General features: G+C 51.1%; 2 protein-coding genes across 3 annotated transcripts in view; both read right to left on the minus strand.

Annotated features, from left to right (window-relative positions):
* Nucleotides 1-14,986, minus strand: part of AXIN2 (axin 2) — a 22,879-nt gene extending 7,893 nt beyond the window's left edge. For both annotated transcript variants that reach the window (XM_061377221.1, XM_061377220.1), the window contains exons 1-5: nt 14,141-14,986; nt 8,326-8,466; nt 2,961-3,063; nt 802-942; nt 108-595 (exon numbers count right to left, since the gene is read on the minus strand). In XM_061377221.1, coding sequence (XP_061233205.1) covers nt 108-595; nt 802-942; nt 2,961-3,063; nt 8,326-8,466; nt 14,141-14,964 — 1,697 coding nt within the window. In that variant the 5' untranslated portion in view covers nt 14,965-14,986. The remainder of the gene's footprint in view (nt 1-107; nt 596-801; nt 943-2,960; nt 3,064-8,325; nt 8,467-14,140) is intronic.
* The window catches only part of CEP112 (centrosomal protein 112), a 184,197-nt gene continuing 173,255 nt past the window's right edge, over nt 14,973-25,914 (minus strand). Inside the window, exon 28 of the transcript XR_009729033.1 lies at nt 14,973-15,070. The gene's annotated coding sequence lies outside the window, so the exon portion shown is untranslated. The remainder of the gene's footprint in view (nt 15,071-25,914) is intronic.

Raw genomic sequence — 25,914 nt, forward strand, 5'->3', positions numbered from 1 at the left:
GGCACAAAGGAGAGAGGAGCCCACAATTACCCCCCTGTGCTGACCATGCCCATGGCAAGGGTGTGATGGTTTGGGGTGCGTGCAATGGGGAGATGCTCACGACCTACCCGAAGGGCTCCAGCGGAGGGAGAGGCGGGTCGGTGTTTTTGGGGTGTCCCTTGCACTTGGGGTAGCAGTAGAAGTCGCTGCCTGCTGGGCAGCAGCACTGCACCCGCTGAGCCGCCTCTGCTTCGATCTGCTCCTTCGTCTTGGGCACGGTGTGGTGGTGGATGTAGTGGTGGTGCACGTGCTTGGTGGTCTGCTTGGTGATGAAGCCCTTGCCCAGCAAGGTGCACGCCGCCAGCGAGGCCGCGCCGGGCGGCAGCTTGCCCACGGGCAGGCGGTCGGGGGAGCGGGCACGAGGGCTGTGCCGGGCCATGCCCGGGGACTGGCAACCGGGGGTCTTGAGCACGCGGGAGAGGTGCTCGTCCAGGATGGCCTGGGGGTCCTCCTCGTAGCTGCTGGAGGGCAGGAGCGAGAGCGGGTGCTGCGGGGTCGCCATCTCCCGACTGCTCTGCAGGCTGGCGGCCAGCTCCGAGCCCTCCTTCTCCTCGTCCTGCCGGCCAAGCGATGGCGAGCAATCAATGGAAGAGCACTGGGAGCCAGCGAGGTCCCCCCCCCCACGGGCTCATGGAATCCAGTGCCACCAAAACACATTCCTGCCCTTGGGCAGGATACGGCCCCCTCCCATCCCAAGTCCCAACCCAAGCAGGGCAGCGTGCGGCCGGCTGTGCCCAGCCCCGGCAGGGTTAACCCTCCTACCTCCTTGATTTGCTGCAGCCTCTCCTCCAGACTGTCCATGGCTTCCTGCTCCTGCTTCAGCTTCTCCAGGCGGGAAATGAGCTCCGCGGCGAAGGCAGCTGGCTCCACCGGGGTCATCTCCTTGGGAAGGCGGTGGGTCCTCTACAAGGAGCGGGGACAGAAGGCACAAGGCATGTTTAGCCAGAGCGGCATCGCCGGCCCCGCTACGCTTGTTGTGTCTCCATGTTTGGATGAAAAGACGACCGCAACAAGGCATGGTCTGCTCTGGATTTTTATGAGCTAGTGCTGTGGCCTCATGGAGTGACATCCTCCCCACCAGCGTTTGCCTTCGGCAGGAGCAGTTGGTCGCACTCTGAGGAACCCCGCTTGTTCTCTCTGTAGTACAACCAGCCCATCAGTAGCTACTCTGAAGTAGAAAATCTTCAAAGACTGTTGTCAAACATCAAAAAAATAGAGGGAAAAGAGGAAAAAAAACCCCAAAACCCGCCTCTGAGGTGGGAGGGGGAGGCTTTAACTCAAGGAATAAAGTGAGGATAAACAGAAAGGAGTTGGAAATTAGAAAAAATAAGATGGGGGAGAAAAAGGGAAAGGAGAAGAAAAAAGGGGAAAAAAAAAAAAAGCAGAAGTCAAACGGTTGCAGATCAGAGAAGTGCTGGTAATTTATTTCCTGGCTACACACTGGGCACCTTTGAGGTAGTGTTGTCTCAACAGTGTCCTAGATCTCTCCCCCCCTCCCCTTCCCATCTCTTTGTACAGAAAATGAAGAAAGCTGCTGCAGGCTAGTGGTGCTACACTGCTGAGCTTGGCTGCCTCAAGCAGATCTATCAAGGGAAAAAGGGAACATCTCCAAATCAAGTGCAGAATATAAAGAGGCAAAACCGCGGATTTCTGCCAAGAGAAGCAAACATGGCAGGAAAAGGGGAGGGAAAACCAAGGGAAAAGAGGAAAAAGAAACCACCCACCGGCCTGCGCCCTCCCTCCCACCACCCCACTCCTCGCCCCTCTTCCTTCTTAAACCCCCCCCCCCAAAAGCTGAACTGCCAGCTCTTTCACACACTACCCACCAGATGAGGTGGGGCCTCTCTCCGGCAACCACTTAGCTCCAGAAATGATGTGAGGGTAGAAAAAGGCCACTCTGCTGGAAATTGTCACTCTTACACAAGCTGGCTCTATTCAGTCCCTGATCAAAGCACTGCCTTACAGAGAAAGTCGATTTGCACGCCCTGGGACAAAATAATCTAATTTACAAGCTCAGGCAATAGAACTTTCTTTAGGGAGGAAGGGGAAGGGAGCAAAAAAAGATACCAAAAAGAAAAAAACCACCCCCCGCACACACCCCAGAAATCTCATCTATGGTTCCTTGCTGCTTAACCCAGCAGAAAGAGGAGTTCTCGCACATTCATTTCAAGACAAGATAAGTTTGTACTTGTCTGTGTAAACAGTTTATTCACTGCAGGAATCGGGAGCCTGCGAGTCAACTGAATTAGCAAGTCAGAGAGGCAATTCTGGAGAGCACGAAGCCCCCCAAAGCCAGGCCTGTATCCACTGCACACACCTCTTTTGGGAGCTCCTGCTTCCCATCACTCACAGGAGATGCGGATGCTCTCCAAGGCCACCGGTGATGCAGATGAGGCCAAGCCCCAGCACCAGTGGACGTGTGAGGGTGGTGGCCAAAGCCAAGGCTCTCACCAGACCCAACCTGGGCATCTCTGCTTGGATTTAGCCCAGGAGGACAAATTAAGTGCCATTGAGGAACCCTAATTAGCACTGGGTTTCAAGGAAGGACCAAAGCGGGGTTGTACAAGCTGTACACGAGCAGGGTTTTGCAGGGATGCTGAGAGCACATGGCTCCTGCCCAACACCAAGCAGCATCTCCTCTCTGGCATGACGTAGGGATGGAAACGCTCTCCTCCCCTGCTCCTTCCCTCCACGTGTCCCAGTTATAGAATCATAGAATAGTTGGGGTTGGAAAGGACCTTAAGATCAACAAGTTCCAACCCCCCTGCCATGGGCAGGGACACCTCGCTCTAAACCATCTCACCCAAGGCCTCGTCCAACCTGGCCTTGAACACCGCCAGGGATGAAATCCCAACACGAATTCCCAATCCCAACATTTCCCCATGGCCAACCCATTCCCTGCAGCTCCCACCTGAACTTACCGGAAAATGAGGTAGAGAAACTTGACCGTTGGCCTTGACGCTCCGATGCATTTCCCGCTGGAGCTGCTTCTTGCTCCCAATTCTGTACGGGGGGATCCCATCTCTGCACATGGAAGAGAGGTCACCATCAGTCAGTTGGGGCTCTCCCCATGCTCTAAGCAAGATGCTTCTTCATCACTTCTGAAACCACCCAGGCACCCACAGGCCCATGTTCCCAGAGGTGCTGAGCCCTGGGGATGGCACCTGAAGCCTCAAACATCTGGAAGCTTGGGAACTGCCCATGTCATCATCTACATGGATGTGCAGTAATTAAGCAAAAGCTGAAAAGCAAGTTGAAGGCAACTCCACATGGGAAGACACCCAAAGAACCCATCAGCTTCACTTCTGAGGCATCTTAGGAAAAGGCCCTTCCAGTGCCTGGTTTCTGCTTCTGCCCTTTATTTTCATTGCTTTTTCACCCCTGAATTATGCTCTCTAAGACTGCAACTTTCAGCAGGCTCTGAAACACCCCACGGAGCGCTGGAAACAAGAAAGGACTGAAGATGGATGGCCATCAAAAGGCTGGTCCCATCTCTAGACCAGAGATGCTTCTCCTGCCCTGGGGCTGGCCAGCACAGACAGGACACCAGAGGCACGAGCGAAGCTGGGCTGTACCCTCCGGGCACAGCGCTGCTCCCTTTGACCACACCAGCTCCTGGCTAGGAAGCCTCAGTGGGAAGAGCCCCTGCACATCCCGCTCGAGGCAACGCGGGGTGTTTGCATCCAGCCACGCAAGGACCTCCCGCAGTGAGGATTAAAGGAACCTCCACAGGCAGCGGGGCAGCCGGAAGAGCATGCCTGGAGATCCTGAATGTCTGAGTCCTCCTCTTCCCTCAGCCCAGCCTTGATCTCCGGTCCCAGCCCTTTCACCCACACCTGACTCATCTCCCGAGCCCAGAAAACAGCTCCTATCCAAGGAGGAGCAGCGCCCGAGCAGGCAGCGGTGGCCCCATGCTGCTGCCAGAGGAGCCAACGCTGCACAGCATCCCTGTGTGCCACCTCCTATAGCCACAGTGATGGCACGGACACACCAACGTGCTTTGGATGCATAGACAGAGACACGGCGCAAGGGAATGCCTTCCTGAAGACACCAGGTCCCTTCTCTTGAGGAGGAGGATGATGAGATGCCATCGCTCCATGCCCAAGGTTTGAAGTGTGCTATTGAAGTCCCTGGCCAATGCGTTCAGTCACCATTAAATTCTTTTAATGAGCATGGTGGAGCTGCAAAGCCTGCAGTGAAAGATCAGTACAATTCCATCTTCATAAACTTGGGAAAAACCTTTATCATGAAAGAGAGCACACCAGGACTGCAGAGAAAGGCCTTGACGCTACAGGATGAACATCAGCCTCCTCTAGACACAGTCCATGAACTCATGTTACATTACAAGTGAAAGGAGTTGATTGTCTTGATGTCCCCCAAAATGCACTTTCTGGGGAAGAACCCAGCACACACTGGCCTATACAGCTGGCCATGGCCACTGACCACAGCCACTGGTGGCCACCAAGCATTTCTGCTCCATGAACCCATAGGACAACAGGTACATGACATGCCTTAGCTGTGGGAGAGGATGGGGGAAATACCAATCTAAGGTGAAAACCAAATCATTGGTACCTTCAGAGGAGCATTTGCTAACTGAGGCTTACTGAGATAAGGGTCCCTTCAGGAAGACCTTCAATATAGGGAGTGACCAGCAGAGCAGGCATTGTAAAGGTAAGTAAAAACACCAGCAAGAGCATGCTACCTGCATCCATCCATACAAGACTAATCCGTTAGCATATGCAATGGAAGAGGAGGTGACCTCTGCAAATGGCAATCCAAGAGGCCCCATGGGGAAGAGCAGCTGAAGGGCTTTGTGCTCAACAAGAGGTACCCAAGGACACAACCAAGGGACAACGGGAGCCCTGCAGCCCTCCTGTGCTCCCCACATCCCTCCAGGTTTGCAAGCATGAGATGTCCCCAACCCCTCTGCTGTGGCCACCAAGCTGGGAGCTCATCTCCCAGTGTATCCCCAAGCTCCCAGCGCTGGAGGGACCATCTCTGCCAAAAGGGGAAGTCCTAGGACAGGCTATGGAGCAGGAGCAAGAATTCATGCCGTTCCCAGGCTTGAAAACCAACACTGATCCAACAGCACAGCTCCTCTAGTTAAGATTTGCCCTCATTCAAGTCAGTACAGAAGCTGCTCCTTCCTCCTAGAACTCCTCTGGTTGCACCAGAGAGCCCCACATCAAACCTCCTGCTCCCTGCTTCTGCAGCCCTGCCTTTCAGAAGAGTTCCACAACTTGTAACAACACGCAGAATGAGAGAAAAGGCTCATTTTTAATAAAAAGAGGTATTTCATTGGATGGGAAAGCTGTGGAGCAGCTCAGGAAAGGCAACCTGGGAATGGGGAGGGACTTTTAGAGCCCCTTTGATGGGTGCTCTCTAAACCTAAGGGGAAATGGACAAGGCCAGGGATGAAAGGGTGACCAAGGAGTGAGGAAGGGACAGAATTGGAGCTGCAGCCAGGCTCAGTACAAGAGATATGGGGGCAGGGGTACCTTGATGCTGAAGCAGACACCCCCCGACCAGGAGAAAGCGCCTTTGAAATGAAAAGCAGGGGTTTTGGGGCAGCACAAGGGTTAATCCCAGCTCTCCAGGTGCCACCTTTTGCTCCAGCAGCAAACATCTGCACTCACTTTCTTGGCTCCTAAAAGCTGCGGGCTGAAGAGCTGCAGAGTTTAGGCACTAAATAGTAGAGTTTAATTATAAACATTTCAGCTAACCAGGCTGGGGCGAAGCCAATCTGTTTCTGGGGGAAACACTAGTTTGAAGTCTTCTACCCAGTCAGCTGCCATTTAAGCTGAGCCAATTATCTTAGCCTTTTGACTCAGATGTGCCTGACCTAACCTGAATGTAGTTTTACTGCTGCTTTGAAATATCAGACTCATGCGCATATGCATTCACTCCCATCTTCATTTGGCAACGGCTCTGAAACAAGCCTCTGATCTTGCCAACATCAAAAGCCTGGTTTGTAAGATAAGGTAATATTTGAAGTTTGCTCAGCAGCATTCCCCTGTGTCCAAAGTAAATCCATAAATAAGATATAAGCAAATTAAAAAAAAAAAAAAAAATCCCCTTTCCTCTCCCCCCTCCCCAATCAAGAAATGGAAACAGAAATTTGCATGATGCGTTGTGGCTATTACAAAATATATATGGACGGTCTGATCCCTGGCTATCTGTGATACAATTAAAAAGGCAGATCGTGCATTATTTGGAGTCTTAATTCCAGTTCAGATGGAGATGTACTTAAAAAGAAAACCCCCTCACTTTACTGACAGACTTTTCCAGAACAAGTTTTTCCTCTTCAGTTGATACCACCATGAGCCAAAAGCACTGATTTGCATCCCCACTGACAGAACAACCCCGGGTCCTCTGTTCGAGGGGGTAAAACCTTGCAGGCAGAGGAGCACCTGGGCTCAGCACGTGAAAGCGCAGCAGCTCTGTGCCCCAAACCCACCCACAGCATCTCTCCAGCCAAGTGCCAGGAAGGGCCCGTGAATCCCACACGTTTCCCTGCGATCCTGGCAGCGGCCCCTTCGCCTCTGCAGAGGAAGTTTTACATCAGCCTTAACTTGAAGCCCAGCTTCCAGAAGTGCCAATTTACCTCTCCCACTTCCAAAAGCACCCAGCATCCCTGCCTGCTCCCAACGGCTCAAGGGATGCCCGGCGGGACCGGTTCTGCAGCAGGAAATGCTCCTTTTAGCATCCTCAGTGCCCCCCCCCAGCCCAGCCCTCCTGCCGCCCCCCAGCCTGGAGCTGGGGGCAGTTTAATCAGCCAAGCTTCCCCAAACTCTCACAGCCTGCACGGGCTATTGTTACAGCAGGAAAAAACAGGCAGGCTCCTTTCAGCCCTGCTTTATGGGGAGCTCCTATTCACTTGTTCAAGCAAATTTCAAAGCGGGCTGCTGCCCTCTCATCCCCGCTAAGCTCCCCTGGACTAACAATGGGCTGAAAGCGATTCAGTTAAGCCTTTCATCCACCATGCACTTTATTTCTCACTCAGTGCTCTCATCTGTATAAGGCCTACAATTGGCATTGCTGTGAAGAGAGGGTATAATCCTAGCCCTGTGAATCCCAAGTGACCCTACACTGGTCCAGAAATGACTAACCCAATGAATGCTCTGTTGACACATGATCACATACAACCAGAGCCAGTAAGAAGAAATAAAGAAGTCACCCTATGATTCAGCTCTTTTATTTAATGCCAATATTGTTCAATAAGGGAATCTGGTGGGACAACAAACTATTTTTTTCCGTAATATCAGTTCAAAACACACATGTGCATTAAAAAAATAAAGCCTTTGTTTACGCATCAAGGGGTTTTGGTAAATCCTGGTTTCTGTTATGCACCATCACACACACTGACTTTCAAAACCCAGCATGCAAACCCCTCTGAGGAGTACACAGTAAGCACTGAGCATCTCTCACAGAGACACTGGAGAAGTTTCACCTCCAAGATGAAGACCAGGAATGAAGCACTCTGTTTTAAGGTGGGCTTTTCTGCAGCACTTGTATGTAAGTGAAGATCACAACACACAGACAGCAACATCTGCCCTCTGCTCAGTGCAAGAAGATGGTCCTTAGGAGCCCTAAGTCTCAGTGTTTCCTCTACAGACACTAAACACCACTGGGGACAGCAAACAGAGGGAGAACAGTCAAATGACTTGCTCCCAGTTGCACACTCAACAGTCAGGAGGAAAAGCCAGATCCTGCAACTCCTGGGCTCAGCCACAGCATCATCTCTCATCCCAGCGCCTCTGAAACACCCAGGCCTGATCCATGCAGCTCCAATTCAAATGGCTCTTTGAAGACTGCCCCAGCCACACTAGATGAGCAGCTATTTGCCCCTTCAGGTCACTGGCCCTATTAATGCACATTCTGACATTAATGATGAACGCTAATTACAGAAAGTACTTCCTACAGGAAGTAATCTCCTCCTCTTTGATGACTGATAACTAGTTAAGGAAGCCTGGCCTTAAGACAAAGGCTCAGGGAGATATGGTCCTTGGATTAGTCAGGCAGCACCATTACCATAGGGCAAAACATGTTTGCTCAGCTGCAGTTGCAAAACAGCAATAGAGGGATTCATTATTTTACTCCATCTGATACCTCCGGCGACTGCATGAAGAGCAAGGCCACCATGCCCTGCTACACCTCCCAGTTTGGGTGCACACCTCAGTTCTGGCAGCAGAAGCAGGGCGATTATCTTGAACCCATCACTCCTGTAAGCCCCCATGGCGCATCAGGTTCACAGATGGACATCCCGAAAGGACACAAGCTACTTACACGCTGCTGTCCGTCATTGACATGGAGTCATCCGTCAGGGCATCACTAGATATCTCACTATCGTTGGCGCTGGTTGCTGGGGCAAAAACATAGCCAGAGTTCACATGGTATGGGTTAACGGGATCGTTCCTCTTGAAGCACCTAGGGACAAGAGCAGGGATCTCGTTACCAGCCAGTCTTGGGCTTGAGAAAAGCAGACAAGCTTCATGGTAGCACTCTCCTTATGGGAACCATGCACAACGGCTGCACAACCTCTTGAGAAGCAACCAACCATCCATTGCTCAGACCAGCAGCAGCCAAAGGCACACTCTGTCCAAACACAGCCAAAGTCCAACTTCAAAGATGTTGCTTTTAGCATTGGAAGTGCACTTTATAAAACCCCAGGAAGCACCTCTATGTACTTTGATACCTTCAAAGACTCGGTCCTTAAAGCTTGATGCTGCACTGCTGAGGTCAACAGGAGCTTTGCTGTTGGCATCAGCGGGCAAAAGATCAAGAAGTTCATAGCTCAAGTCCCACTGAAAGCCATTGAGGAACTGGCTAATAAATGCTTGAGACTACTCAGAATAAAGGGGTTAGGGCCCCTTTGGGAACACGAATTACAGTACCTGTGTTGCCTGCCAGGAAAACTGCCTGAAGCCACGGGAGCAGGACCACCATGTGCCACAGGCATGGATAGGGCTGAAACCTCCTGTCTTGGGCTTGGCCTCCCAAGGATGGGTGCCATCTTCCTGACATTATCAAAAAGCCCAGTTTTTAGGAGAACCTACTACACGTTCAGCTTGTGCTTTTGTGTGGAGTTGGGTGAGGAAGAAGAAGATGGGGATGTGAGGACAGGTTGTATTAAGAGGCACGTGGGTTACTGATACCAACACCTTTGGAGAAGCAAACACAGAGCCCAGTCTGGGTGTTTGAATTGAGCACCCAAGAATGGCTGCATGAAAAATTCATGGGCAGAGGGATACAGGCTGTGATGGGAGCATGGCAGGGTCACCAAGGCAGGGGGGGACCTGTGCATCCCCCTGCCCTCTACCTCCCCTCACACCAACTTCCCAGGCAGGATCAATATACATATCTCCAGCAGGCGATAAGGGGATTATGCAGGGAGGTTTGGAAGCCGCATGTTAAGGTGCCCATTTTGTTCCTCTTCCAGGGGAAGATGGGGTTGTTAAGCTTCAGCCTTTGTATATCAAAGCAGAAGGCCTTGTCATCTGATAAGGACTGCTGATTTTAATAATGAGGGCCACTTCCCCAGGACTTGGGGGCCTAAGGAATGTGCCAGCAGGCTCGGCAGGTTTCTTTAATGGGCTTTCCACCTCCCTGCCCCCACGGGGGGCTGGAGGGGACCAGCTGGGTTGAAGTGAGCAGCAATATCCCTCCATCACCCTGCTCTCCATCCTTTAACCAGGCACCCCGCGCATCCCTGCTCCTCCAGCACCGAAAACAGGAGCCACAGAGGCTTAAGGTAAAAATAATAATAATAAAACAAGGGGAGGGGGATAAAAAAGAACCCCAGGAGGGGGAAGCATGGTGGGGAATGGGGAAGATGGGCCTCTCTGGTATGAGAGGCGCGGGGCTGGCTGCAGGCAGGTATTCAGCCCAGCCGGGGCTGCATTCCTTTCTGAAGGAGGCCAAGGCATTTCTGATGGGGAGATCAAGATGGTAAAAAAAATAATATATCTATATATATGGGAAGAAGGAAAAAAAAAAGAGATAGTTGGGAATGCCACAGGAAAGGAGTTAAATCTTCAAAGAGAAATTAATTCCACATGTGGGTGAAAGCAAAGTTATCCTATGACTACTACAAGAAGTCCCTCTAAAATCCATGCAGTCTTCTATTCTACTTCAAGGGGATGTGCAGCCAAGCAACTCTTCCTAGATCCTGGTGGGCTTTAAGGTCACCAGTGTAAGGGATGCACATCTCATGACTACTTGATTTGAAACCATCTCAGGGCTTGAGAGCAACCAGAGCACCATAAGGCTGTGGGATACTCCCTGCACAGCATCACCACCCTGCTGGGAGGTGCCTGTGTCACCCCTGGGTGCACGCAGGGGCTGGTTTGCATGGATGGATGGATGGAGAGGCTGGGATGGGGGCGGAGGCAGCGGGTCTGTATGAATACAGCACAGGGAGAAGGGGAGGTGTGTCCAAACACAGTGTTTGGGAAGATACAATTAGAGAAAGCGGCCAGAACAAGCTCCCATTCCCATCAGCACCAATTCACCCACCAAGACCTCACATCAACCCTGAAGTTGGTGTGTTTGTAAAGCAAACCCCTACAGTCCATCTCCACCACACTGCCCCAAAGAAAACCCTTTACAGACACCAATGGGGGCTGGTTTGCTGTGTTTAATCTGACCACCTTACTACACTAATTGCACCCAGATGCATGGAGCTGCCTGGGAGGGTTCTGAATTCCAGGGGAAAGCGGTGGTCTCCTGCCACAGATGCTGCAATCACAAACACACTCCCCAGCTCCAAACTCAATATGCAAAGTGTTTTCAGCTGTCAGGTAGCAGTTGCTCTGGAGCTTCAAGGAGAATGTCTGATGTTTCTCAGCCTATTCTTATCTTGATGCGATGACACACAGCATGGAACCCTCTCTCTATGCTATGTTAGGCAATGGGCATATCAGAGGTATTATAATGCCATGAAAATTTCAGGGGCTCCTGATTGTATCCCCTGTTATGAGGGTGCAATTTCAGAGCGTGGAAGGGATTTTTATTGTCAGACACTGCTCCTTAGAAATAAGAGCACTCTGGCAGTTCAAACCACGTTAGACAGAGAGAGGAGAATATCTACAAGGAGCATTTTGAGGTAAAATAGAATCTCATTAAGGGTTTTCTTGAGACAACCAGCACTGGGCAATGATGGGATTAAAAAGAAACGGAAAAACACACATGCACAAACCTGAGAGAGAGGGGAAAAAAAAGGTATATTGGAGCAAAACTATGTTAATCACAGCCTGCATGCTCTAATTGTAGAACAGTGCTTGGAGCATAGCTTTACAATGGCATCATTTACTTTGATAATTGAAGCCAAACTTGGTTCCAATAACTTCACACACAAGGAGCTGCACCGGCGGGGCCTCTCAAAGGCCAGGAAGCACTGGGAGCCGGCAGAAGGCCATCTGCAAGCCCCAGCCTTCCCCAAGCAAGGCCAGCCCCACTGATGTTAGAGTTTAATGGGAGGCAGATGAGTCCACCTTGGACCGCACGAAGCCCCGTTAGCGGCGGCACAGCAAAGGAAGAGCCCTCTCTGTGTACACAAAGTCGTGCCTGATAAATATAGAAGCGCATATAAATAATAGCTGGAATTCCTGGCGCATGGGGCCAGGTCCAGCACAGCGTGTGGGGAGGCCACTTTTAACCACACCACAACCTCCAGGGGAGGGGAGTCGCTTTGAAGGACAAGAGGGAGGTTCTGCATGTAAAACATTCCCTGTCTCGGGCAGCAGTTTGCCTGCATACGCTGTGTTTTCACTCGACTTCTCCTGTTCCTGTCCATCAATGATGCTGGGGCCAAAGCCTTTCAACTTGTACAGATCCTGCGGTCTCCCATGGGCTGTGTTTTTGCCCGGGGATTCCCAGGTGGTCTCCCATTCAAACACCAGGCTGGCCCCAGATCGCTCTGCTCCCACCATCAGGTATGCTCAGCACAGGGCTTTGCTGCTCTAATCACATGGAAACCCACCAAAGTGAGTGGCAAGAGCCTGCACTGCTCTTCTAAACCGTAACACCCAGCAGAAATGCTTTAATTCCATCACACACACACGAGGAGGGAGGTGTGGTTTGGCCACTCACCAGGAAAGACTTTGTGCAAGCTTCAGCTCCCATCCTGAACGCAATCCTAAGCCCTGGGTGATGAGAGATAACCCATCCATATGCTCATCAGCTTCTAGCACATGCACGCACAAGTGGCTTCACAAACGGATAGCTCAGGGAGGAACTGAGAAGCATCTCAGCTTGACCTCCCTCTCTTTGCATTGAGATCTCTTGGCCCCATGGAGAGCAAAAGCTCCTGGAAATTCAACAGAAGGTGATCAAAGCAAAAGGCACTACCTAATGTCCTAGGAGGGTAGCTCTGACATGTGAGGAACGAGCTGCATTAATCCCTGGACAAAAAAAGAAAAGGAAGGCAATAAAGAAAAGGGAAAAATCCCAGCACTAATCAGGCAAGCAGCCACCATTCTGCCAGCACTCCCCTGGACAAGGCACATGTGGGCTTTTTAGCAGGGCCTGCAGCTCTGGTAGAACATTACAGCCAAGCCCTTCCAGCACTGAATACCAACAAAGGCTGAGAGATAAAAGCATCAAACATCCCCCTCCTGGAAAGCAAGCGAAGGGCAGCAGTTCAAACCAAGTTCTGGAGAGCAGCAGATGCTCAGACAGTAACAGGCACGAGATGCAGATCCCAAACCCCAAGCCCTCCACACACCAGCTGCCAGCGAGTGCCCCCCCCCGCACAGCCCCACAGCAGGAGAGGTCCAAAGGCCATGCCAGGATGACACACATCCATCCATCCATCCATCCATCTCTCCATCCCTCCCTCTGGTCTGCACCCACGCCTCCGGGACAGGACCAAAGAGGCCTCTGCCTCCGGAGCTCCCTCACAGGCAATAGGAGCCTCCCAGCTCCAGGTGTCTCGGCACTGGGAAGCCCGGCACAGCTGGAAGCTCTCCGCAGGGCAGGAGAGGAGGGTTCGCTCCAGCAAAGCCTTCCCAGGAAAAGCCTGATGCCCTTTGATGTCCGTGAATCACAGACACGCTCTCACCATTCCTGTAAACGAGATGTCAAACACTCACCATAGCAAAGCCCAGGCTCCTGGGCCAGCAGAGGAGAGCGCGCATCTGCCAGCAGAGCCCTCTCCTCTCAGCCCTGATTCAACAATCCACATTTATGGCAAGGGTGGGGAGAGGAAAGAATACATTTTCAGAGGATTATACAACTCATCATTTGCTCATCACTCTCTCTTTCCCATCCCCCCATCTTCAAGTGAAGATGGTTCTTTCTGCATCCTCACACCGCTGTGCCATCAGTATCTCCAACAAAAGAGATGGGTTCAGCATCACAGCTGCACCCCAAGACAAGGGCAGAAAACCCTGCCACCACACAACACTCTCCACAAGCTGCCATGAGGCACAACCACGTTTTAATGAGCTTAACTTTGAGCACACGGCCAACAGGAGAGCACCAACGATCTACTATTACTCTATACCTGGGATGTCTCTATTAGCACTCAACTTTAAGTATCCTCCCGTACGCACTGGCTCAAAGCCACCCTAACTGCCTTTGACACGGTACCAACACCCAACGCGGTGGGAGAGGCTGTACATCACACACACAAACCGAGCTGATTTTGTGCAAGTTGCAGAGTTTGATGCACTAAGTGCATGCATTTCCTCCTCCATGACCGCACAATTGCTTCCCACATAACCAACGTAGTTAAACACTGGCTGATGGTGGAGTTGGGGAACTAGTAGGTTACATTATTCATGCGTCTATTTGATCCACTCTACTACTGCTCTTAATACGTTTGAAAGCTGAACCAATAATTAACGTATGTCCGGAGGACATAGTTGCCATGAAGTTTTTGATCTATAAGAGAACTGAAAGAGCCAATGGGGCTGAAGAGCACAGGCTCTCCCTTTCCTCTGCACAGACACCTTCAAACCCAGCCAACACCCCCCAAATTCCAGCGTTTGGAGGCGCGGGGAAGCTCCCAGCCTCTCTGCCAGCTCCCCAGCACTCCATCCCAACACTCTCACAAGTCCTTAAAGTTAAAACAAAGCACCATTCCCAAGGCTTCCCTTACCTGTATCCGTTCTCGATGGTCTCCGTGGCTCTGACATTCGCCGTAACCCTCAGAGTCTTGCTGGATAGTCCCACTACCGAAGGCAAGATCTTGTTTTTAAAGTCTGCACAGCTCCATTCCTCTTCTTCATTCAAGGTCGGGAGATAGCCACAGACCACTTTTAAGCTCCCCAGTCCATTGCTGTTCATGTAAGCAGGATTCTCTCCTCCACTCCTTACATATTCGAGGTATATATCAGAAGTTAAAAACATCTGGTAAGCATTTTCCTCCATCACAGTCTGAATCTCAGTCTGTGCCTGATCAAACATGATAGAATCTATCTGCTGCTTCTTGATGCTATCCCTTATGTAGGTCTTGGTAGCAGGCTTGAGCTGCTTGGAGACGATGCTGTTGTTCTCGATGTACCTTTTGTATATAGCTTTGGCTACTCTTAAAGTTTTGGTATCCTTAAGGTCCATCTGCCTGAAGCCATTGCAGGCAAACCAGAAGTCTAAGGTATCCACACATTTTTCCCTTTCCAAGAAGGTCCGAAAAAGATAGGCACCATCTTGATCTCCCAACAAGGAATGCAAGGATTTGGTCCATCTGGCCAAAGGGGAGTCTGGAGATGCGCTGCCTTCCGGCTCCCCGAGTCCATTCTCATTCCTCCGCGGGGCAGGAGGCACCGGCATGGCCTTGAAGCTTTGGCTTTTGGGGAGGAACGAGCTGGCGAGATGCGGGCATGGTGCCTCTCCTTCCTCCCCCGGGACAGGGGGTCGGGGGGCGTCTTCCCTGAAGCTGGTGCTGGGGTCGGGGAGGTGGGCGAGGAGCACGGCGCTGCTCATGGCTCCGCAGCCCGGTTGGGAGTGGGGCTCCCAGTTCCTCCTGGAGCTGCCTGCCCCTCTGCCTGCCTCTGCCTGGAGTCAGCAGGGGATCCTCTGAGCCTCCTCTCTGCAAAGGGAGGGAGGGGGGAAGAAAGGAGGAGGGGGGGAGAGAAAAAAGGAGTATTGATCTAATCAAAACCAGATCCTCCCAACATCAAAGACAAAAAGTAAACAGGCTTTTCAACTCTTCACAGGCAAAAAAAAAGAGGAAGGGAGAAGAGGAGCAAGGCAGGGCAGAGCGAGCGCGGCTCCATCGCCAGCCCGATCGCGACTATCGGGTCCGCTCCGCTGAACTCCCGGCGCACTTTGAGCGGGGCCGGGGCGGAGTGGGGGGGGGGGGGTTTGCTCAGCGCAGCCCCCCCTCCAGCAGCACAGCCCGGCCCTGCCCCGGCATCTGGTTTCCATTCCGCACCCCCAAACCCGTGCTCCCTTCGCCCTCCTCCTGCGCGCATGTTGCGCGCCCGAGCAGTACCGCGCTGCTTCCCCTCCCAACGGGAGGGCTTTTGGGGCGCTTCTATGCGGAGGCAGATGCTGGAACCGGGACCCCCGTCCCCAAAACCTCACCGGGGGTGAGGCGCGGGGTCCGTACCTGCGCGCTGCGGGGCATCCTGCGGCCGGAGCCATCACACCCGGCCCCGTAGGAGGGAAACACACGGAGAGGGGCCGGGGGGGGGGCGGGCGGCCCCGAGCGCAACCGGGCGGCAAAGCACTAATAATGATCAAAATGACCTGCTCCAGAAATGGCGACGGGCGGGGAGGAGGGAGGTCGGGGCCGCAGCTGGGGGGGGGGGGGGGGAAAGGAGGGAGGGAAGGAGGGAAAAAGTCCGGAGCGACTTGGATCTGCGAGCCCTGTGCAACAGCCGCGCCCGCGGAGGCTCCGCAGAGCGCGCAACATCCCCGAAAATAGCTCTAATTAATGAAAACCCCCGTGTTTTACAGCAAAACACCGCCCCCCCCCCATCACCACTCACCGCGGAGCCGGAGCTCGCTGCGCGCCCGCGGCCCCGCCGCTCTCCGCCGGCAGCAGCAGCGCGCAGGCTGGCCCCGCTCCCCCCGCGCCCCTCGCTGTCCTTCCTCCTCCTCCTCCTCCTCCTCCTCCTCTCCTCCCCGGCGGTGCAACCGCATCGGAGAGCATCGGGAAGAGGGGGGGGCGATGGGGGGAGCGGCGAGGGAAGGAGCCCACTGCGATCCGCGCCTCCCGCCCCTGCCTATTTATTTTATTTATTTTAAATACAAAAGCGAAGGTCCCTCCCCCCCCCCCCTTCCTCCTCCTCCTCCTCCTCCTCCTCCCTCCGCCCCCCCGGGCTCTCCCCGCATCAAAGCGGAGGCCGGCGGAGCGGTCCTGTAAGGGCGGTAGCGCTGCTCCGCTCCGCTCGCACGCACACAAAAAGAGTTAAAACAGGCCCAAAAAAATAAAGATAAGAAAGAAATGAAGAAGGAGAAGCGCGAGGTGGAACAAACCCCAAACACACCGCCTCGGCCGGGAATGCCGCCCCGGTATCCTCAGCGCGAGGTGTGCGCGGGGGGAAGCGCTACCGCGGGGGTGAATACGGGGTCATTATTCGTGAGGAAAACAACTGTATTTTCCGGCCTTGGGTTTATTTTTGGGGGTGTTTTTACCCCCTTTTCTCCCCATCCCGGAGCGGTTACGGAGTTGCCAGGACCTTATCAAAGGGAAGCGATCGGCAGCCGCCGCGCCGCCGCCCCCCCCACGCCTTAAAGGGACAGGCGCATCCTTCCGCGCCGCTCCGCGCCCCGCGGCCGCACCGCGCTGCCTCGGCCCCCGGCCCCCCTTAGGGCTGCGGGGAGGGAGGCCAGGGCCAGGCGTGAAAACTTAGCGAAAAGTTCTGATCGGAGAGAGCAAACGGGGCGGGTCCGCGGCTATCATTAATTCTTAATGAATAATCCAAAGCATGGGTTTTGCGCTAATTAAACAATACGTGATTGCCATAGAACCGGCACACCAGCACATCTCCATCTGCAGTTGTGCTCACATCTCCCCTCCATCTGTTTAATATTTAACAGACACGGAATGGAGGGGTTTTAACTTTGCACAAAAGGTTTTAATTAGGGGTTGGCCCCCAAACCTGCCCTCCAGATCCAAGGAGGCTCCTGCCCTCCTCCCCATCCTGCTCCGAGGCTGGGCACAAGGCTCAGAGGTTCCCTGCTGGCTGGTGGAGCCCACTGTGGCCCTGGCAATGCCCTGCTCCACCTCAGCCCTGCAGCTCCATTCCCTTCTTCTCAGAGCACAGCCCCATGTGCAGGGTTGCAGGGCAGGATGGAGGGTAACGCTACAGCAGGGATAAGGGTGAGCTTTCCAAACCCTGCTTCATTCTTACCATGATTACCATTATTAAAGCCCAGCCTGCTGCAGAGGCCCCAAATAGATTCTTTCTCTTACATCCCTGAGTAAAGACTTTGGGATCAAGCCCCACTCTTGAAAGCATTTCTATATAATAGCAGAACATCCCATGTGCCAACCCCTGCTCCTCAAGCCCCTCGGCAGGGACCACCGTGGGCACCACCACCTAAGGAGACTCATGTCTCCCTGCACCCAGGCTTGCAGTTGGGCTCAGCACCCCATGATCCCACTTTTCCTAGGAAAAATCCCTATTCCCCACACTCACTGCCCTGTCCCCCCAGCACTGAGTCAGAGCTGCCCATGCCAGCCCCAAAACACCTCCAGAACCAAGGAATGGAGCTGAGACAGAGCCTGCTCCCACCACTGCAGGTCATCCCCACCAGCTCCCTCCTTCCTGCCACCCTCCTGTGTCTCCACAATGCGGGGGGACCCCACTGTAAAGCCTAAAGGGACCCCTGCAACCAGCACATCAGAGGAACCCCAACTAAAGTCCCAGGGGCTCAACCTGATCCTGAACAGGAGCACCACAACCATTGTGACAGCCACAAACCCATCCTTTTCTCTTCCCACCAAGCCATTGGAAAAGCAACTGGTTTGCAACATCACTAAACACAGTGCTTGGCTTCGCCCTGCGATGAAGAGCTCCCCACTTCTTCCTCTCCTCCAGGCCCTGCTCAAACCACTGTCTCCACCAAGATGACAGCAAAACACCGCATGTCGCAGTGGCCCTGGATGTGGCAGCCTTTGAAGCTGCGATTTCATCAGCACCGGGATGGATGAATCCATCCGAGCACCATGCACAGCAGGGAGAAGGCAGCCACGCATATTACTGGGTGCCTGGACTGGATAACCTGGGCTAATCATATGAAATAACATGGGTGAATCTGTTGTTGCTGCCCAATTACACATTTTTCAGGCCTGGGAATGGCTACCATTGGGTATGGAGAGCAAACGTGCTGCCAACCCCACGAGCAGAGCAGTAAAAGCCATTGTTAGGCACAACAAGCAGTTAGGAACTATTAGCATTACTAATGTATTTGCTGCTGATGATGCCAAGTATCGACATGCCACTATGCCAGAGCCATATGAGATGCATGGCCGGGGTCCCCTGGACCCCTTGTGATGGTGACAGTGAGAACACCTCCAGCCACCAGAAGCTGGAGGATCACCTCCTGCCTCTTACATCTTTAAGGTGCTTTGAAACAATACTGGCATAGAAAGTTGAGTCCCATTCACTACTACAGCATGGAAAGCGAAGCCTTTATAATGGAGGCTGAAAACCTTGGACTTCTCCACTTTGGAAGTAAATCTCATTAAGTGTCATTCATTCTATTTCATAAAAATGTCATTTAACCAACTGGTTTTCTCCAAGTTGTGCAATAAATAACACTGCCCTGCACTGATGCCCTGGGAATGCACCATGCAACAAGTACTTGTATTAAATACATGCATTAAGTCTCATCCCAGTACTTAATTTACTGCATTATTTGGGATCAGACGTGCAGAGGAGCAGCCCTCCCACCGACCTGTCTAATGCACCATCCTCTTCATGACCATCCTCTTCATGACCATCAGAAAGGGATAATTTGGGAATGAAATGAGAGGAGGGCAAGCCCCTGGGGACATGGCTTTGTGTGGAAGTGCCCATGGAGCAGCTTGTCCTCCCAAAGCCACAGTAGCCCCGTTCATCTTCTACGTGTCCAGTCAGGGAGTCTATTTTCTCCTCCTGCCAACAGGGAAGAGTCACGTAGTGCCTGAGATTTGAAAGCGTTCCGATGAACTAGGCAGGCGGTGGCAGGGACAAGAAGGTCTTCCAGAGTGTTCTTCATCTTTATCAGTTTCTGGAAGCCCTTGTTCGTAGATCTACAGGGAATCTCTGTGTTCAGGTAGCGGCTGCAGTCATCAAGAAAGCAGAGAATCTTTGAATTTCCTTCTGATTTTCCAGTCTAAACTTGAATCTGAATTCCCAGGCTGAACAGAAGGAAAATTAACTATTTATGTTTTGTTTCCTGGCCCTTCTGCATTTTAGATGAAAATACCAGTAAATGGGTGAGAAAATGACTGCAAAAAGCTGTACAAAGTGCTGTCACCCAGCTGTGTGCCCTCACAGTGCCACTGCAAAGGCCAAGAGCATCCTTTCCTCGCTGCTGCTGCTGCTCTGCATCACGTTCACAGGCAGTGCAAAGAAGCTTGAAGTCAGATTGTGGCACCAAAAAGGAATAATTTTAGATGAAAAGAGTCAGTTTGCAGTGAAGGTGCACAATAAAGAGAAATGGGTTTTGTTGTTGTTTTTTAGAGCAGGTAGTAAAAAAATAGGAAAGAAAATTCCATGGGAGCTATTAAGGAGTCAAGTGCCAGCCCAAGAGCATCGCTCTCGGTGACAGATGTGCCGGTGCACACTCATTGGGCTCATAATGCAACACCCCATCTTGTCCTAACTGTACACAACAGACCTGGCTCCATCACTGCCTCCTCTGCCCACAGGGCAGGTATTTTGCTGGTGTCTTGCACCAAAGGAGATGTCTCCAGGTTGTTGCTGTCTTGCAGAAAACTGGGTCAAACACCAGTTAAGGCTCTAAGGACCACACCAGGGCTGTTCTGTTCACCCCTATACGTGGCCTTGAGGAGATGACAGCGGCACGAGGAGCACAATCAGATCTAACAGCCTCAGCAAATAACAGTCATGCCTAAACAGCAGCTTGTGCTGTTCATGAACTACAAGTCCTATACCAGAGATCTTCACTATGCACAGGGAGACAAAGACCAGGGAAGCACATTCCTGATGAACAATACCAAAGTGGCAATGAAGCCAAGAGATGGCACCAAACCCTGGGCAGCCCCTGCTCAGGCCAGGGTCTGCTGCTGCTGCCTGACACCAGTTTTACTGATGCACCTCAAAATCTACCATAAAACACAAGGACACGGATGGAATATATGAATGAAATATGAAATGAGCATGCTGAGCTCCCTCCTCTCTATGCACACCTCTCACCAGCCCCCAAACCTCTCCAACCTCTCCCTGCTCCATCCTTTTGCTTCCCCTTCCCTGGCCAAGCAAGAGGAGGGCGAGCAGCGCTCTTTTCTCTCCCCACCTTGAAATGCAAAGCTGTGGTGGGCTGAGGTCTCAGGGCCTAGATCATTATCCAGGCCAGAAGATTCCTCAGGGATAAGAGCATCCCGAGGAGGACCCGCTCAACAGGAGGACCCGAACCCCAAAGCGGTGTTAGCTGGGGGTGCCGTCCCCTGCTCTGTCGCACACAGCGAGCGGCGGTGCTCACTCACACTGGTGGTCATGTTGATAACAAGATCAAAGGCTGGCAAGGATTTCAACAGGAGTGCTGGGAACAGTCGTGATCAAAATAAGAGGAAGGCCCTTGTATACAGAAGACATGAGAGGTTTGCAACCCACATGCGAACCTTTGAAGTTTGCTGCTTCTTCTTCTTAATATAAACTAGTTTAACATCATTAGTTTAAGAGCTACAAACCCGATCGGCTGTGTAATCTCTCTGTATACAAGCACGGAGTATTATCCACATGCAGACATGCTTTTGCAGTGGAGGGGAAAAAGAAAAAGCCCTGCCAGAGATGCTCAAAAATAAGACAAGAAAACACACAATTAGTTTTATGGGATTTGAAGTTCATTTCATAAACCGACATACTTTTGTTCCCCAGTATTGCCAGATAAGTCCGATCCATTTTCTCTTCCTATAATCCTTTTAACATTTCCATTCCCCCCTACAGACTTTTTTGCCTTGATGTTTTGTTCAGCGCACTCCCTGCTATCTGCACACGCTTGGCCAGACTTTTGAGACTTAAAAGGGGCACCGTATCAGCATTAACTGTTCGATGAGGGCTCATAAAACTCACATGAGCACTTGGCTATCTATTAACATTTCTGAACTGCTTCCTTCACCTGCACTGAACAGGGACTGAAAAGAGGGTGGGGGCAAAAGAAGCAGATGAGGATATTTATGACCAACTTCCAATGGCTTATTTCTTCCACATCCCCTTGCTCATGATGCATGAAGGAGACATTGCCCTGTCTGCTGGCTTCTTGTTTAAGCAACCAGCAAGAAACCAAGTCTACAAGACACTGGGATGGGAGTAAGGGGTGCATACAAGACAGCCAGGGTATGCAGCCATGCTATATACTCTCTAGTCCTAGCAGCTGAGCTCTTCACTGGCAACACAGAGCCCGGACTGCACCCTTGAAAGCAACATTTAAGTGGTACTGATTTATTTTTTTAGTCAAATATGGATTTTTTGGATGGAAAATTGAGCCCTGCTGTGGCTGCTGGGGACACACACACATGATGCTATGGCAGAGGCACTGAGCGTGGCCCTCTTGTCAGGATCAAGTGATAACTCCTAAGAGAGTCCCATTCAGGTTCACACTCCTCCTTGCTCCATCTCTGCTCACTGCTTCTGCTAGGGATAATATTGATTCTGGGCTTGCTTTGTGCACACTATGCATGTGCCAAGGAGAATCCGACTCTAAAGTGGTTTAATGCCCAGTTTTCATTGGGGTTCTCATCCACTAATCCCATGAGTGCTTATAAAGTGACTATTAGACGTGCCACCATGCAAGAAGTCAAAATTGATGCAACTGCTTGTAGGTGTCCATCACCCTGAAGACCAAACCCCCCCTGCTCCTTGCAGAGGTTGTGGCAGTTCACTATAACCATCAAGAGATAACATGTCTCTGGCAGCTTGGATCTTTATCTGCTGGATGGGCTCAGATTTAAGGACTGCCTTTTAACTTTGAGATGGTTCGGATCCATCTACATGAGCACTCATCCTGCCTACCCTGCGCTCCCTCTTCACCCTTGCCCAGAGGGTGCTTAGCAGCAAGAACCTGGCACATGAGGTTCAGCAGGAGGACGTAGGGGAGGTGATGGGAGCATCAGTGCGAGCAAGGCCAGATTCCATCCTGCTTTTTCATGGAAACGGGAACTTTTTTCCATGCCTGCTCAGGGAAGTCCTTTTTGTGCGTGCACAGAGCAAGCAGGGTGTGCTGGCCCTGCTTCTGCAGAGGCTGGACGCTCCTGGAAGAGAACGTGGCCAGCTTGGTAACGAGTTGGGCCTGATGGTATCTTGGCACAAGAGCGGAGGAAGTGAAATATATGATGTGTTACTAGCCTGAACTGATGTGATTTGACTCTGCAATATAATCCTTTTTGTTTTCTGGCTGGCTTCTATAGCTGTGTAAAAATGGTTACTTAAAAACCCAACTAAGTATGAAGTGTACTCACTGCAGATCTCAGCGAGGAAAGGAAATCCAAATGTTTTGAGTTTAACTATTAAACATAGTTTCCAGCTAGTGTGCTCAGAATTTGAAATTAAACAAATGAAAGAAACATGTTTCAATGGTTTTATGTAGGCAATAATGTCATTAACAGGAAATAAAGAAATTGGGCTTTGCAGCTGCAAGCATGGAATTTAACCCTTCCTATGCAGCAGGGTGCTTGCTCGGCTGGCACAGTGCATCTGACCCCTGCCTGCTACTGGGCATCCCACACATAGAGCAGGACCCTGAGTATCCTGATCCACACAGCTCTGCAAGGATGATGATAATGGAAAAAGCAGGAGGAGAGACAACGCTTATGAGTGAACAGGCTTTCCTGACTAGTGGAAAACTTTTGGATCTCAAAGTCAAAGAAAACTTTTCACATCCAGAGGATAAAAAACCCCAAACCCTTTATGCACAGTTATTTTTAGGTGCACTGTCAAAAGCTGAGTACCCTTAAATTATACCTGTTTTGGTTTGTTTCTGCCTGTCCATTCAATTCTCAGTATCAAGGGGAATGGTGAAGGGTATGAGGCTCCAGCCCTTGTGGTGCTGTCAGGAGCAGGATGATGCCTCCACTCTGCCTCTCATAAAGTGGACCAGTACTGAGAATGTAAAAGAAATTATATATATGTATCTATATATGTTTATGTATTTAAGGATACCTGTATGTGCAGGTGTGAAATACAGCCTGGAGAAAGGAGACTTTGCATGGAGAAAGCCTCATCCCCACATTGCTCACTGAGTCCTCAGAGGAAGGCTTCCTCCCTCTCTTCCCAACGTGGCTCCAATAAGCTGCCTTTTTTCCTCCTCTTCACACTGAGAGCATTCCTATCATCTTAGTCATGCATGAAGGGTTTTGCTTGGAAATGGCATTATGGAATAGGGCTTCTATCAGTGGAACTGACTATGATCCCTGTTCCCATGCCTTGTTGGTTAAATTAAATGAGAACATGGCCACAGTCCATGTCTCCCACTGTAGTGAGTTGGGAATGATAGTCATCTCCCAGGAAAAGAGGGCACCTGCTGCTCCACACTCCCACCAGGCATGGAGGATGCTCAGTGGGATGCCCATCACCAGGATAGACCAGCATGGGCAGCAGCACACACAAAGTGGCACCAGAAGCAGCAGTTTCTGAGCACATTTTGTGCAGATCCAGATCTGCAGGTCACAGCTTGCCTTGGGCATTTGGAACATATGTTTTAGTGCTGGGTCCCATCTACCCGCCCCGGCTGTGCAACTGATAATAGACTCATTAAAAGCACAACAGAAGTGCTGAAATAACTGCTCATTATTCTAGCCATAACTTTAGACAATAACATAAATTCCATCGATATAACCAACATACCATTGTCCTTTCATTACACAGGAACATACCTAGCATGCAAACAGAGAGAACAGCTTATACTAAATTGATTTCAGTCCATAGAGAATGTAATATCAGTGCAGGCTAAAACTGAAGTTAATGCAGTTAAAAGTATGCAGTTTCCACAAGCCCATACTCACTGACATCTGCTGTTGATGAGACTCTTATGTGATACACCTGACACCAGCAACACTGGAAATGCTGATCTGCCATGCGTGGCTGCAAGTCAAATGACAAAAACCTGCGGGCCAGATACCTGGGCTTAATCAACACCGAGCCCTTGCCTTCAACAGTTGTAGTAAAGCCACCGTGCTTCAGGGCCCCATAGGGTTTGGCTTTGCATTCCCAAGCCAGAGTTTGGAGCAAGGGAGAACAACTGGAACAACCCCGCTCAGCAGCTGAGAGACTGTTAAATACTCTGGACTCAAACCCAGCCCTTTGTCCTGGAGCGCACTGAAAAATAACCTGCCCAACACTTCTTTCTGCTATTACACAGGAGGAAAGGACATCACTGATATAAACCTGCTGCACACCACCAGAAACCAGTAAGAAATAAACCCCAACAAGTGATTTTTTTCTTCCTTTTATGACTTTACAGAGGCTGAAGCAGCTGGGGATGTTCTCCCTGACTACTTGGAGGCCCATGGAGCCTCGATACCAGCCTCAAGTGGCAGCAACCCCTCTGCAGAGGGGCACTGGGATGCGTGTTTTGGCAGCAGGGACAGCCCCTTTCCTTGGGCCACCCCTTCATTGTGAATGCTTCATGCATTAGCTCAAAGAACTCACCCAGTTAAAAATAACCCTCCCCTGCACAAAAAATAGACAAAGAAAGAGGCTATTTATACCCTGGGTCAATTCCTGGGGCTGATTCACCGTGCGGCCCCAGGAAGGGTTGCACTGGGGCAAGCCATAAGGAGCCCCATGGCAAACCCATCGGGGTGACCATGGGCACAGCCCACTGACACAAGGGGGTGAGACCCATTACCTGTAAACCAGCTTGACAGCTACAGGTGACTGTTCTCTTACAACTGGAGATGGGAGGGCTCGGGGTGTTCTTATAAATCCTGATTTCAGTCTGTGCGTGTTCAGTTTCTAAATGTATTTTTCATGTTGACCTCACATGGCTCCGCTCCCGGCTGAGTCAGGGCTGCTCCTTTAGGTGCTGCTCCCACATTCTTGGGTCTAAATACCTCATGCACCGAGAGCAAAAGGGCCAGCTCCAAACACCCAAAAAGAAACAGATGATTAGCCAAATACCTTCATAAAACTCAGGGAGAATTATCCTTGCTCATCCGCTTCTGCAGACATGGATAAAGATACTTAGAATAACATAGATACATTATTTTTTTTCCCCATGTTGTTTTCTGTTTTGCCTTCTTTGGGATCATTCAAAGGGAGGTTCAGGCTTTGATCTTCTCTATTGGCAATATTTTTTTCATCTAGGTTTTTATAGTTTGAGAAGAGATGTTACATGCCTGCAACAGAGACTATCAATATGATGTGGGTCTGAACAAAAACCCTGGTGTCAGGTTCTCCATTTGGAGTGTTACCTCAAGCTTTGAAGTTTGTAATGATTCAAAAGCATCTAGAGCTGCTACAAATGTTAATAAAATTAAAGCCATCTGAAAGTGAGGCTTGCATGTGCCTTTGAAAGTAGGTCTGTGATCAGTTATTACCCTCAATTACCTTGTTGTCCACTCTTTTAGCTCGAGGTTAAACTCTTAACACTTTGCTTTGAAGTGGTTATCCTTTTATCTATGACCGGACTGAGGAATTTAAGGGCAATAATCAATGAGAGCTTCATAAGAATAAAGGGGAGACAAGGCAGGGAAAATAGGTGTGAATGTTCCCTTAACGGCTGGCTGGGGGTTTGGGGGGACAAGGAGCTCTGACA

The sequence above is a fragment of the Neopsephotus bourkii genome, unplaced genomic scaffold (assembly GCF_033783945.1).
Source record: "Neopsephotus bourkii isolate Nb327-2 ecotype Australia unplaced genomic scaffold, CSIRO-AGI_Nbou_v1 NB_1749, whole genome shotgun sequence".
Lineage (NCBI taxonomy): Eukaryota > Metazoa > Chordata > Aves > Psittaciformes > Psittacidae > Neopsephotus > Neopsephotus bourkii.